Here is a 15968-nt window from a genome sequence, read left to right as displayed (position 1 = left end):
TTCAGTGTCACATGATCCTTCAGAAATCATTCTAATATGCTGATTTGCTGCTCAAGAAACATTTCTGATTATTATGAATGTTGAAAACTTGTGCTGCTCAATTTTTTTGTGGAAAATGTTATACCATTCAGTCTTGAGTAAGATTAAAAAATATAAATTAATATTTTTCTTCAACAATGTTGAATTAATCAAAGATTATAGAATACAAAAATGGACTTTGATTAAATTGATTTAAGTGACAGTAAAGGTATTTACACTTATTACAAAGTACTTATATTTCAAATAAATGCTGTTCTTTAACTGAGAACCATTATACCAATAATAAAACCATTATTAATAATTGATCACAAATAATAACTGATAATAAAAGCAGCAAATTAGGCCGCATTAGAATGATTTCTGAAGGGACACTGAAGACTGGAGTAATGATGCTGAAAATACAGCTTTGATCACAGAAATAAATTACATTTTAAAACATCCTAAATAGAAAACCACTATTTTAAGTGTAATATTTCATAATATTAGGCTATTGTTTTACAGAATTTTTGATAAAATAAATTCAATCATCTTTCAAATAAATAAATAAATAAACAAAACCCTTAATAATTTCAAACTTTTAACCACCAGTGTGTATATAAAACAGGCTAATGCATGTGAATTAATAAGCAAATTATATTTTTATTATGCCTATAATATAAATCACTTTCCTATGCACAGCACTCAAAAGTAAAAGTCTTCAGAATTACATTGTTCTAGAGCAGAGGTCTTCAACCCTGTTCCTGGGGACCCACTCTCCTGGAAAGTTTATTTCCAACCGGCTCCAGCACACCTGCCTGCAATTTTCAAGCAGTCTTGAGGAGCCTGATTGGCTGCTTCAGGTGTGTTTGATTGGGGTTGTAGCTAGGGATGCACGATATTATCGGACTGATATCGAAATCGGCCGATAATGACTTTAAATGTAAATATCGGCATCGGCCTGACATGCAAAATTATGCCGATATGTCTTGCCGATAAGGGGAAGGGGTTAACTCGCATGTGCTCAGGGTGTGCTAGCGATTAGATCACGTCAGCAATGTGGCTCATTCTTGAAGCAAAGTTTTGTCTGAATGATGAATAGATTGACTGTTTTGGATCGCTGCATTTAATGTGTGAAGGCATGTACAGAATGACGCGTTCGGTGTGGGATAGAGTAAACAGTTATAGCACAAGCAGGGGCAGCAGTGACAGCCTCCCCCAGGTCCTAATGCCCGTTCGGTAAGTAGTTTTAATAGTAGGGGCGCAGTTGGCCTACTTCTAATTAAATTAAAAGTAAAATAGCCTACACAAATAACATTTAGACTGTGTTTCTGATTAAATAAAGCAGTAATTGATGTAATAAAATAAGTATGTTTTGATTTAATGGTCAGAAGCTATAGCTTACATGAAAAAAAAAAATCACAAACATGACACTTGTAAATTAAATAATTTTATATATACTGATTTATTCATTAATGTGTAACGTTTTATTTTTTAAACAAATCATGAGCTCTAAAAGATTTTCAGAATTTTTACAACTCTTTTGTTTTAGACCATCTACAAATGTTAAATCTTAAAATAAAATATTAGGGTTAACACTGCATCTTTCTGGGGGAAAAAATGCAGCGATTGATATAGTTGATTTATATTTATTTTCAAAGCTTCAATGTACTGTTAAAAAACCTTTATTATTTTTTATTTAATTCTAATAAATAAGTTCTTGTTAAAAACTAACCAAAATGCATAATATTTTGCTTATAATTTCTGCACAGGAGAGACTTGGTGTTGTTTCCAAACAAAAGGAAATATATCGGTATCGGCATCGATATCGGCCAAAATGAGTTGAAAAATATCGGCATATCGAATATCGGCAGAATTCCAATATCGTGCATCCCTAGTTGTAGCTAAACTCTTCAGGATAGTGGGTCCCCAGGAACAGGGTTGAAGACCTCTGTTCTAGAGTAAGATTGAGAACGAGTTTTTAGATTTTTAACACGTGAAATCACGGAAGAAAGCAGATTTACATGAACTCTTATCTCATGTCTGCTGAAAATTGCATTATATAGCCTACATTGTGACGATTCGAATAACGGCATTGAAATCTGAGAAATGTGTAAAGGCCAGTAGTAGTTTGCATTTCTGAAAATTAATGTCTGTCGTTTAACTGAACGGTTGGCAAATATTGCTGAATTGTCTCTCGTCATGTTTAGCTGCTTATATCTTACCTCAGCTCGCATTCAAGTCGCGCGCAGCGTCTGCGTCTGCGTCTGCGTCTGCGTCTGCACTGAGCCGGAGAACACTATATTAATTAGAGCTTTTGAATGAAGTGGGCCGTGCGGGCCGATGGAAGGATATATGTACATTTACTAATAATCCATGTTTTATATATATTACACATATATATATATATATATATATATATATATATATATATATATATATATATATATATATATATATATATATATATCGCGTCAATGCTTTCTCTGGTTTACATTTGCAGTAACAATACACCTAGGCGGGTTTGAACTCCTTTTTTATGTCTATATAAAGTGATTGTTTACTGTTAAAACTAATTGTGGTATTGATATCTTTGTAGGACTCTATAGATCAAGTAAAAGCAATGAAAATACAGCGCGTTGCATTCTTCTGACCTCATTTGCTTGCCTGTATATAGTTCACATAATCATCAGTAAAGTGTGTTCTGAGATCTGAGTAAAACTTACTTAGCGCTTGCTCCATTTCTGCAAATCAGTTTTTGTAAATGAATGACTTGATCCACATATGGCCTTCATCAACAGCCGCTTGCGCCACCTGCTGGTGAGCGGCTAACATCAGCTGGAGATTATGCATCGGTGCTCTACTGCTATTCCTGCGGGTCCCGGATGTGCAACGCTGAATTTTCTGTCGAATTTTAACCACTGAATTTGTGGCAGCGAATTTGGAAAGTGAAATAAAATTACTGAAATTTGCCTGTCGAATATTATACATACGCAATGCATCTTTTTTTTCGATTTGTGGAATTAGGCATGCTTTATGTTTCAAAAACTATTGTCATTATTCTGCTTCCATATAATTGGGTGAGCTTCTATAGTGGTCAATGGGAGACTACGTATAATTTTTTGCATTCCCATTGGCTCAAACAGCAAAAGAAAAACTCAACAATAGTGTTTTCACGACTTTCAGAGATTGATAACATTAGTCAGAAGAGAGAACAATGTCAAATTTACCATCACTCCCACTGCCACTGTATTAGAAACACCCTCACAGCTGCATTAACAAAAAAATTGTAATTGGATGCAAAGGTAATATAATGTGAAGTATAGTGTTATAAATGTACATACATTACAAAAGAAAATATTAAGTCTTTGCACAATTTAAGATGCTGATGACCTTTGAAATGCGTCATCACAGTCTGAGAAAAGGGTTCATTTCTTTTTTCTTCTGTGGAAAACAAAAACATATTAAACTGCTCAGTTGATGTAGATTCATTTACATCATCAAATACACAATTTTAGGTTCTCAGCAAAACCATTGTTCAACAGACCGCCGGCATTACATGAAAGTACATCTCACAGTTCACAGTAACTCAGCACAGCACACATTAACAGCCCCACGCTGTTGCAGTATGCCATGTCCCCTGCTGAATCCAGAAGACCCTTTGTCATAATCAAGTGTGTCCTTCTAGATGTTCCTTATGACCAGCTAGAGAAAGCACAAAGCCAGTGTGGGCACCTCTGGTTTATCTCTGTTAACACACGTTCGGGATGTGACAGCAGGGCCTGCTGTGTGCATAAAAGGGAAGAGGAAGAGATTTATGAGACAGCGTATGTGTGTGTTTATCTGATGGATAACAGCGGACACTGGTTCTTTGTGTGGCTGCAGTTGGAAATCTTTATTCTCATGGCCACACCTTCATTGAATTGATTTTCATAATGATAAAAGAACAAATTTGTATGGCACCCCATATACTGCATCTGAATGATCACTCACTGAATTTATTATTACTGAATCTTTGATATTTTATGTTTTTCTTTTCATGTGTTTCACCAGGAATATGTTTATACACCTTTATTTGATTTTAGAAAATGAAGAAACCCTTCTGAAAGAGACATTTTATGTCTCAGATTCTCTCTAAATGATGGCTGGAGGCCAATTGTGAGATCACATAATGTGCCAACGTTCTTTCCTCACACAAATGAAATCATCAGCACTATACAATACATATGCATGCAAGAGAAATTATTTCTCTTTAAAGTTAACACATTGTTAAACCAGTTACGCATGTCTTCAAATCCCTAGTATGAGGCTATATATTTCTATATTACTTATTCATATTTTGTTTAAATTTCTGCTGCAATAGAGCCCCACTTTTCAGAAAGAGTCCTTGCTACAGACAATAGCGCAATAATGCAGTGGATAAATATAGCCTACTACTGCATTTTGGTGATGTGCTTGTGTGTGTTTTTTATTATTATTATTATTAAAAAATGTGCATTGTAGTGTATCTTGGGTGTATGGCAACGGTAGTCTTTCCCTGACACAATTTTGATTATTTAATGCTGTTATGTATATAGCTTATAACAGGGTTCCTCAAATCTTACCCCGGAGGTCCAATCTGCTGCAGAGTTTAGCTCCAACCCTGATCAAACTCACCTACCTGTGATTTTCTAATGATCTTGAAGACTCTTATTAGCATGCTCAGGTGTGTTTGATTAGGGTTAGAGCTAAACTCTGCAGGAATGGTCCAGATTTGAGGACCCCTGGCTTATAATATATATAGCTTATTTACAATTTTAGCTCCGGTTCCACTCCGGGTTTTCCTTTTACTCACCAGTAAATGAAATAGGAACAAAGCTCAGCCAATCAAATTTGAGGAACTAACTGCTAATAATATATATTTGTGCAGCGAAAAACAAATGTACAATACAGTGTAGCATTAATTTGTTCACTTTTTCTCTCTTTTCATTTCCCCCAGGAGGTCCATGAAATTCTACGCGAGTACGAGCTCAAATACTGTTTTGTGGACCGGAACAAAGGAACAGGTAATTGGCCTCCTTCAGTCATGCTACTGCACTCATGTTTCTAATGGTTCTCTTCCATCTGAGCCATCAGAATCCAGACCTCTCGAAAAACACCACACATTTGCCTACTTAACGCACCTGAGATGTTAATTTTGTGTTGGTGATTGAGCTCTTACAGAGAATCGTTCTATCTTGATGAAAGGTCTCAGCTCTGTAACTGCAAAAATGTTGCCTGTTCCTTTGAAGTAAAGAGAAGCTTTGAGGTTATTTGAGTTTGTACATTCTGTCACTGTGTTGATTTGTCCTCTTTCTATTTTTGTTCTGTACGAAATACTGAATCAAACAAGTAGTGCATTTTAGATTTCATATATAATTTTAACTTCATTATAATAAAATAATAAATAAAATGTAATATTATTTTAACTTCAGTCCATCACTTAAAATAATGATCTAATACATCCTACTTCAGCTGGATTCCAGACAATTTGAAAGCTCATGGTGACTTTCAAAACAAACCAAGCTTGTCATTGTCATCCATGCTGAAAAACAATTTGAAGTCTAGCATATGATAATAAATTCTTGAAGATAAATAAGGGAAGATAAACAAAATGCTCTGAAGTTAAGCAAAAGTGTGTTCTGTTATTCAGTTTGAGAAATTAGAAGAAATTTTGCAGCCTGAATAGAGGAAAAGCTTGCCACTTGGAACTGGAAGACTTAGTCATACCAGGAAATGTATAAAAAAAAAATATATTATTAGCTGATAATGTAAAGTATTGCAGTTGATTTATGACTGAATCATTACTGCTGCTGCAAGTAAATTAATTTGTAGCATTTGCCCAAACATTTTCAATTATGAATGAATTTTAATTGGGTTTAGCACATTCACTGCTACATAATCACTTGTGTTAACCCTCATCGACCAACATTCACACTCCTTCAGGCCTTAAAAATGTAAACAAACAGCACAAACACATAATTTTCCAGACTGCCTAAATTTGGCACAACCTTTACCAAGTCAGTTCAGGAAACAAGGGTGTAGTATATATGTTTAGTCTTGTTTTTGAGGTGCAAGCAATGTACTATCTTTTTTTTTTTTGGTATGTATTGATCCAAAAGCAAGTCAAATAGCATTTTCCTTTCAGACAATCATTTTTAAATCTTTCAGCTACTATAATTATGACAGTTTCTCTTCTAAATGCAGCAATTTTCTCTTAATGTTGTGATGGGAACAACAAACCTTTCATCAAAATTTAGTGCAGGATCGTAGACGCAGACCTGGCCAAATGTTCAACATTCTCACATTTTAGAGCTGCTATGATATCTATAGTGCTAGCAGCGTCTTGAAAAGTGCCACGAGCAACTTGCTTTGAAATGTTGTTGAAAAATCAACTCTAATTTCTTTCTTTCTTTCTTTTTCAAGATGTGGAAGGCTGAGTTAAAATGTTCTAGCATCATTTAGCATATCTTCATGATTAATTGCATATAATATATGTGTGTGTACTGTGTATATTTATTATGTATATATATATAACAGACACGCACACATACGGTAGATATTTGGAAAACATTTACATCTATTTACATGTATATATTTATATTCATATCATTTATATGTAAATATATTTAATATATAAACATAACATATTTTTCTTAAATATATACATGAATGTATGTTATGTACACAAAATCTTTTATTTTGGATGCGATTATTCACGATTAATCGTTGCCCAGCACTAATTATTTTACATAATATTTAATAAAATAGAAGTGAATACTTTGAAAATTTATCAAAAGACCAATGGATAATGTTTTTTTTCTTTTCTTTTTTTAAATGTACATTAATAACACTATGCTTTGTGTTTTAATACAATATACATATTTTTAATACATTTGTCACAAAACGGCCAGTCTCCATCGTCACCCTGATCACTTGCACCTGAAACTCTGATCACCTGCACCTGTCACCAGCCAATTATCTCATTACCAACTCACTACAAAACCACACATCTCACCACAGTCTGACGTCCGGTCTCATTCCAACGAAGTGGATTCTACGCAAGTATATGCTGATACTTACCCGTTACTACCCTGCCTGTGAACTTACCTCTTGTTTTTTTCTCCGAGTGTTGTCCTCCATGTCCTGGATCCCTGTCTGTCAGTCCCTGTACGTTACGAAGAAACTTCGAGGTGTGTGGCGTCAAGCTATCCACGAGCTCCTGTCAACAAACCACGCAGTTCAGCCTAAGTACTATTGTCACTCTTCAAGATCGATACTACTGTCACTCACCCTGGAAATCCCTTGACCGTACTCATTGTACAATAAACCTTACCTTTTATATATTCCCGTGTGTCCGTCTGCTTCCGTAACAGAAGACCGGACCTAACACTTATGGAGGAACAAGCCCGATTTATTTCTCTGGCTGGCACTAGTCCCGATCCCCTGGAATTCACTAAGGCATTTGTCTCCCAAGCTCTTTTCAGTTCACTTGAGGACGAAACCCTCAAGACTCCGTTCTGGCTCGGGATATACTTTCATCAATCAGAGGAGCTCCCAGACACCTCCCAACTCAACTGGCGAGAGACAGTCATCTGTTGTCTGGAGAGTCTCCGATCCCGAGTCGGAGTCCCGACCGAGGTCAGCTGCTCATGCCAGACCAATGAATTCAACAGCCCACATCCCCTGGTGTTCCCGCGAGCCCGAAAATGGAACTCCAACAGCTGTCCGGTCAGTGCTGAAATCTTCCCCTCGTCTCCCGAACCCGCTGCCGTTCGCGGCCAAAACAAGCCTGCCGACCGAGCGCCCCCAAGTGTCCGCACTACCCGAGCGTCCCCAGGTGTCCGTGCGGTCCGAGCACCCCCAAGTATCCGCGCTTCCAGAGCGCTCACAAGAGTTAGTTTCTTTTCACTTGTACCCAGAGGAAATGCCAGTTTCTAAGTTTACCCTCGAGAGTGAAGCCGATCCCCAAGAATCCAGTTCTCTAACTACGGCCAGGAGTGCTGTTGCTGATCCCCGAAAATCCAGTTCTCAAGTCACGGCCAGGAGTGTTGATCCCCAAGAATCCAGCTCTCAGACCACGACCAGGAGTGCCGATCCCAGAGAATCCAGTTCTCTAACCACGGTCAGGAGAGCCGTTCCCGATCCCTGAGAATCCAGTTCTCAAGCCACGGCCAGGAGTACCGATTTCAAGTCACTCTTCAAGATCGATACTACTGTCACTCACTCTGGAAATCCCTTGACCATACTCATTGTACAATAAACCTTACCTTTTATATATTCCCGTGACCAGGGAATATATAAAATATTTCACACATAGGTATTTTGCACAGTCCAGTGCTAAACCTAAGTCTGATTATCAACCTGCACCTTCAATGTTATGCCGGGATTCTGGCCTGCTAAATGTCGTCAGTGCCTAAAACCCCTGGCAGTGTTGCAAACATTCCCACATGCTCTAATTAGCAGTATCTAGGGATAAAGGTGAAACACCGTGATTATCTCATCCTCCAGCACCCCAGCAGAGGCTCCGGTGTCGGTGATCAGAGTCCAGCGTGCCTGCAGGAGGAACGTTCCTTTTGCTCTTTAATACTTGCCTGGAATAAGTTGAACGATTTAAAAATGAGCGATTCACATGGCATATAGACCTGCTCTTGCAGTTAGAGTTGAGTCTAAGCAAAGAGCTGTGAAGAGAGGAAAAAGAATGAGGAATTACCAAAGAGGAAATGAAGAAAGGCGAGGAAATATTGATAGAGACTGCAGGGAGAGAAAGCAATCAGAGAAGGAAGAAAGAATGACAGCTTATATGATGGTGGAAGATGGGGGGGAAAAGAAATCCTACAGAAAAATAATTCTTGTCTCGTCTGGCATGCAGCCCGGAATTGAAATATGCTGTGATATTCCCAATGCTGGAGGCTTACAGTAAGGGAATTACACACCTCCCCCTTCTTCCTCATGTTATAGTTGCTTCATACTGCATTATGAATGTTCCTAGGCTAAATGATCTGAACATATGCTTTTAAGGCCTGCCATGGAAGAGCTGCCTTCCAAAACACAAATAGTGACAATAGTGGCAAGCTCTCATTTCAAACACCCGTTCTTAGAAGCAGAAGTCCATATTGTTGAACTCAGAGATGTCACATCTGACGTCTTTATTTCAGGTTTTGTTGGCTATATCTTTGTAAGGTCATTTCAGTCTGCCTTAAATGTAAGTAACTCTAAAGTGTGTCTTGGGAAGAATATGCGCTCAGACTCTGTTATGTATCCACAACAAAAAACAAAGATATAATATAGCTGCGAGCAGCGATGACGGGCCCAAGCCGTCAGCATACGCCACCCCGGTGGCATCGATAAAACGGTGCCCAGCGAGCACAAGCATCACAGTAACCCTCTGGCAGTTTGGTTTTAAGGGATACGGCAATTAAAGGGTTAATCCAAACCATCAACTCTGTGAAACACACACACACACAGAACATATAAAACTTTAAATTCTGTGAAAATATATTTTTCATTGGTAGTTGATGTTAGTTAATGCATTTACTAATGCTAACAAATGAGAAATTATTATAGTTACCAAAGCTTTTAATGATTTATAAGCATTTTTTAATGATTTATTTTTCCATTAACTAACATGAATAATTTTTTCTAACACAAATTAATAAAGTAAAAAATATATTGTTAATATTTAATGTTATTTGTGAATTAACCAATGTTAAAAAACAACATTATTTAACTGTTGTTAATTTACATCATTAATAAATATATACCATTTAATGTTGATCAAAATCAATTCCAAAATGTGTTAATATATTATTAAATTTTAAAGTTTTATCTTTTGAACATGACTATTTTTCTAATATAAAAAATATTTTGTTCATTGTTAGTTCATTGTAAGTTCATACTATCAATGAAGAATTAACATGCTGTAAAAAATATATTTTTCATTGTTAGTTCATGTTAATTAATGCATTCACTACTGTTAACAAATGAGACTTAATTATAAAGTGTTATCAAAACCTTTAATGCTTTATAAGCATTTTTTAAGGATTTTATTGAGATGTTTAAACAGACCCTCTCTCTCTCTCTCTCCCCCTCCACACTCACTGAACTCACACAGTCAGTCACCCACCCAGTCACCTACCGCAAACATTAGAAGCACAGAGACAGGAGAACTCTGATAGTTTTTAAATTTTCTCCTCCGCATAGTGTATTGTAAATTCATGAAATTAATCACATATCCTCAGACTGTATTGTTCTGTGCATGTAATTTTTTATGAAGTGTTTGGAAGCTGCTCTTAAAAGAAAAAAAAAAAAGAAAAGTTTTCTCTTTTTTACTGTAACTTTAATAAATTGCCATTAAATCATCGTTCAAGATATCCTAAATCCGTCCGCAATTTAGCATCTTCAGTATTTTGGCATCATAAGAAAAAATGTTTGGTGTGATTTACGTGTTTCTGTTTGGAGGAGTATGAAATTGTTTACAGCCTGTTTAAAAACAAAACCCACATTAAAATAAATATAGCCGACTTCCTGTTGGTCGTAGCTAATGACTGTAAATTAGAAAGTTGTCCGGATTAATAAGAACAATTTATGTACCGAGTTTGGTGTCTGTAGCTATCATTATATATATATAAACATTAATAATTATATACCATTTAATGTTGATCAATATTAATTCCAAAATGTGTTAATATATTATTACATTTTAAAGTTTATCTTTTGAACATGACTATTTTTCTAACATTAAAAAGATTAATAAATGCTTTAAAAAAATTGTTCTTTGTTAGTTCATACTATCATGGAAGAATTAACATGCTGTAAAAATATATTTTTCATTGTTAGTTCACGTTAATTAATGCATTTCCTAATGTTAAGAATTGAGACCTTATTTAATGATTTATAAGCATTTTTTAAAGATTTTAAAAAACAGACCCTCTCTCTCTCTTTCTCTCTCTCACCCAGCTCCTCAATCCACACAGTCACTCACACAGTCACTGACAGCCCACCCCACCCCCACCCCTCACTCAGCTGCAGGCTGGCAGGGAGCTCTCACTCAGCAGTCTAAGAGCTCTCTGATAGTTTTTAAATTTTCTCCTCTGCATAGTGTATTGTAAATTCATGAAATTAATCACATATCCTCAGACTGTATTGTTCTGTGTATGTAATTTTTTATGAAGTGTTTGGAAGCTTCTCTTAAAAGATAAAAAAAAAAAAAAATTATCTTTTTTACTGTAACTTTAATAAATTGCCATTAAATCATCGTTCAAGATATCCTAAATACGTCCGCAATTTAGCATCTTCAGTATTTTGGCATCATGATAAAAAATGTTTGGTGTGATTTCCGTGTTTCTGCTTGGAGGAGTATTAATTTGTTTACAGCCCGTTTTTAAAAAAAACCCACATTAAAATAAATATAGCCGACTTCCGGTTGGTCGTAGCTAATGACTGTAAATTAGAAAGTTGTCCGGATTAATTAGAACAATTTATGTACCGAGTTTGGGGTCTGTAGCTAAAACTAACCCCCTCATTTTTGACAAAAGGTGGCGCTATAGAGTGTCTCTTCCACGCCCGTTTATGAGCTTTTTCCAGTGTCTAACTATCATTAATACTGATATGTGTGTTGAGTTTCATGACATTCTAAACATGTTATCTGCCTCAAAATCACCAGAAACGAATTTTCAACTTTGACACGTTGCCATGGCAACATAATTTTAGATATCAATATTCCCTTCACAGTTTTACATCGGCCGTGTTTTGACATTATTCTGGTGAAGTTTGAAGCAAATCGAGTAAAAAGAAGATGCTGAATTCAAAGCATTTTGAAAACGACACACTTCCTGCAGCCAGTTGGTGGCGCTATAACTTTCAGTCATAATAGTCACATCTATCCGATCGGCATCATACAACGAACAAATCACTGAAGTTTGATCTACATCATACAATGTATGTGGACGTTATTAGGCATTTCCTGGGTCTCATTTTTCGCCATAACTTCATCGCCTCGCCACGGGCAAACCGTTCGACATATCAAAAATATCTTCGCAATTTAGCGTCCCCAATGTCTTGAGATCATGTTCACCGAGTTTGGTGGCAATCGTATGGAAATCCTCAGAGGAGTATATCAAATTCCAGAGCATGCGCTTTTTAAACAGCCCTGAATAGCCGACTTCCTGTTGGGCGGAGCCTAAGACATGCAGCGTGAAAGTTGTTCAGCTCAATGAGTTCTATATGTGTACCGAGTTTCATATGAATACGTGCAAGTATGTGTGAGCTATACATCAAGCTTTCTGACAATTTTCCAGGGGGCGCCGTAGAGCCCCTGTGCCACGCCCGGGTCCCAGCCTCAGCGGCGTCCTAATGGCCGCAGGTTCCAATGTGCGTGCCAATTTTCGAGAGTTTTCGGGCACGTTAAGGCCCCCAAAACTGCCCGGATGATTGAAATAAAAAAAAAAAAAAAAAAAAAAAAAAAAAAATAAATATAGCTGCGAGCAGCGATGACGGGCCCAAGCCGTCAGCATACGCCACCCCGGTGGCATCGATAAAACGGTGCCCAGCGAGCACAAGCATCACAGTAACCCTCTGGCAGTTTGGTTTTAAGGGATACGGCAATTAAAGGGTTAATCCAAACCATCAACTCTGTGAAACACACACACACAGAACAACATATAAAACTTTAAATTCTATGAAAATATATTTTTCATTGGTAGTTGATGTTAGTTAATGCATTTACTAATGCTAACAAATGAGAAATTATTATAGTTACCAAAGGTTTTAATGATTTATAAGCATTTTTTAATGATTTATTTTTCCATTAACTAAAATGAATAATTTTTTCTAACACAAATGAATAAAGTAAAAAATATATTGTTAATATTTAATGTTATTTGTGAATTAACCAATGTTAAAAAACAACATTATTTAACTGTTGTTAATTTACATCATTAATAAATATATACCATTTAATGTTGAAATCAATGTTTTAATGTTTAAAATCAATTCCAAAATGTGTTAATATATTAAATTTTAAAGTTTTATCTTTTGAACATGACTATTTTTCTAATATTAAAAATATTTTGTTCATTGTTAGTTCATTGTAAGTTCATACTATCAATGAAGAATTAACATGCTTTAAAAAATATATTTTTCATTGTTAGTTCATGTTAATTAATGCATTCCCTACTGTTAACAAATGAGACTCAATTATAAAGTGTTATCAAAACCTTTAATGCTTTAAGCATTTTTTAAGGATTTTATTGAGAAGTTTAAACAGACTCTCTCTCTCTCTCTCTCTCTCTCTCTCTCTCTCTCTCTCTCCCCCTCCACACTCACTGAACTCACACAGTCAGTCACTCACCCAGTCACCTACCGCACACATTAGAAGCACAGAGACAGGATATCTCTGATAAGTTTTAAAATTTTCTTCTCGCCATAGTGTACTGTAAATTCATGGAATTAATCACATATCCTCAGACTGTCTTGTTCTGTGTTTGGTGTGAATTTGTGGTTTCTGCTTGGAGGTGTATGAATTTGTTTACAGCCCGTTTTGAAAAAAAAAAACACATAAAAAAAAAAAAGCCGACTTCCTGTTGGTCGTAGCTAATGTCTGTAAATTAGAAAGTTGTCCGGCTTAATGTGAACAATTTATGTACCAAGTTTGGTGTCTGTAGCTATCATTATATATATATAATCATTAATAATTATATTCCATTTAATGTTGATCAATATTAATTCCAAAATGTGTTAATATATTATTAAATTTTAAAGTTTCTCTTTTGAACATGACTATTTTTCTAACATTAAAAATATTTTGTTCATTGTTAGTTCATTGTAAGTTCATACTATCAATGAAGAATTAACATGCTGTAAAAAATTATATTTTTCATTGTTAGTTCATGTTAATTAATGCATTCCCTACTGTTAACAATTGAGACTTAATTATAAAGTGTTATGAAAACCTTTAATGCTTTATAAGCATTTTTTAAAGATTTAAAAAAAACAGACCCTCTCTCTCTTTCTCTCTCTCACCCAGCTCCTCAATCCACACAGTCACTCACACAGTCACTCACACCCCACCCCCACCCCCTCACTCAGCTGCAGGCTGGCAGGGATCTCTCACTCATAGAAGCATTGTAACAACTGTCTGATAGTTTTTAAATTTTCTCCTCTGCATAGTGTATTGTAAATTCATGAAATTAATCACATATCCTCAGACTGTATTGTTCTGTGTATGTAATTTTTTATGAAGTGTTTGGAAGCTGCTCTTAAAAGATTAAAAAAAAAAAAAAATCTCTTTTTTACTGTAACTTTAATAAATTGCCATTAAATCATCGTTCAAGATATCCTAAATCCGTCCGCAATTTAGCATCTTCAGTATTTTGGCATCATGAGAAAAAATGTTTGGTGTGATTTACGTGTTTCTGCTTTGAGGAGTATGAATTTGTTTACAGCCCGTTTTAAAAAAAAACCCACATTAAAATAAATATAGCCGACGTCCTGTTGGTCGTAGCTAATGACTGTAAATTAGAAAGTTGTCCGGATTAATAAGAACAATTTATGTACCGAGTTTGGTGTCTGTAGCTAAAACTAACCCCCCCATTTTTGACAAAAGGTGGCGCTATAGAGTGCCTCTTCCACGCCCGTTTATGAGGTTTTTCCAGTGTCTAACTATCATTAAAATGGATATGTGTGTTGAGTTTCATGACATTCTAAACATGTTATCTGCCTCAAAATCACCAGAAACGAATTTTCAACTTTGACACGTTGCCATGGCAACATAATTTTAGATATCAATATTCCCTTCACAGTTTTACATCGGCCGTGTTTTGACATTATTCTGGTGAAGTTTGAAGCAAATCGAGTAAAAATAAGATGCTGAATTCAAATAATTTTGAAAACGACACACTTCCTGCAGCCAGTTGGTGGCGCTATAACTTTCAGTCATAATAGTCACATCTATCCGATCGGCATCATACAACGAACAAACCACTGGAGTTTGATCAACATCATACAATGTATGTGGACGTTATTAGGCATTTCCTGGGTCTCATTTTTCGCCATAACTTCATCGCCTCGCCACGGGCAAACCGTTCGACATATCAAAAATATCTTCGCAATTTAGCGTCCCCAATGTCTTGAGATCATGTTCACCGAGTTTGGTGGCAATCGTATGGAAATCCTCAGAGGAGTATATCAAATTCCAGAGCATGCGCTTTTTAAACAGCCCTGAATAGCCGACTTCCTGTTGGGCGGAGCCTATGACATGCTGCGCGGAAGTTGTTCGGCTCAATGAGTTCTATATGTGTACCGAGTTTCATATGAATACGTGCAAGTATGTGTGAGCTATACATCAAGCTTTCTGACAATTTTCCAGGGGGCGCCGTAGAGCCCCTGTGCCACGCCCGGGTCCCAGCCTCAGCGGCGTCCTAATGGCCGCAGGTTCCAACGTGCGTGCCAATTTTCGAGAGTTTTCGGGCACGTTAAGGCCCCCAAAAGTGCCCGGATGATTGAAATAAAAAAAAAAAAAAAAAAAAAAAAAAAAAAAAATAATAAATATAGCTGCGAGCAGCGATGACGGGCCCAAGCCGTCAGCATACGCCACCCCGGTGGCATCGATAAAACGGTGCCCAGCGAGCACAAGCATCACAGTAACCCTCTGGCAGTTTGGTTTTAAGGGATACGGCAATTGAAGGGTTAATCCAAACCATCAACTCTGTGAAACACACACACACACACACACACACACACACAGAACAACATATAAAACTTTAAATTCTGTGAAAATATATTTTTCATTGGTAGTTGATGTTAGTTAATGCATTTACTAATGCTAACAAATGAGAAATTATTATAGTTACCAAAGGTTTTAATGATTTATAAGCATTTTTTAATGATTTATTTTTCCATTAACTAAAATGAATAATTTTTTCTAACACAAATGA

General features: G+C 36.2%; 1 protein-coding gene across 1 annotated transcript in view; it reads left to right on the top strand.

Annotated features, from left to right (window-relative positions):
- Positions 1-15968, top strand: part of LOC306878809 (ribonucleoprotein PTB-binding 2-like) — a gene marked incomplete at both ends in the record, with an annotated part of 87715 nt that overhangs the window by 11238 nt on the left and 60509 nt on the right. Inside the window, 1 exon segment of the mRNA XM_079431350.1 lies at positions 4994-5060. Within this exon segment, the coding sequence (XP_079287476.1) occupies positions 4994-5060 (67 nt within the window).

Source organism: Barbus barbus (genome assembly GCF_936440315.1).
Source record: "Barbus barbus genome assembly, chromosome: 13".
Taxonomy (NCBI): domain Eukaryota; kingdom Metazoa; phylum Chordata; class Actinopteri; order Cypriniformes; family Cyprinidae; genus Barbus; species Barbus barbus.
Note: the sequence above shows the minus strand (reverse complement) of the source record. Positions and strands in the feature narration are given on the sequence as shown.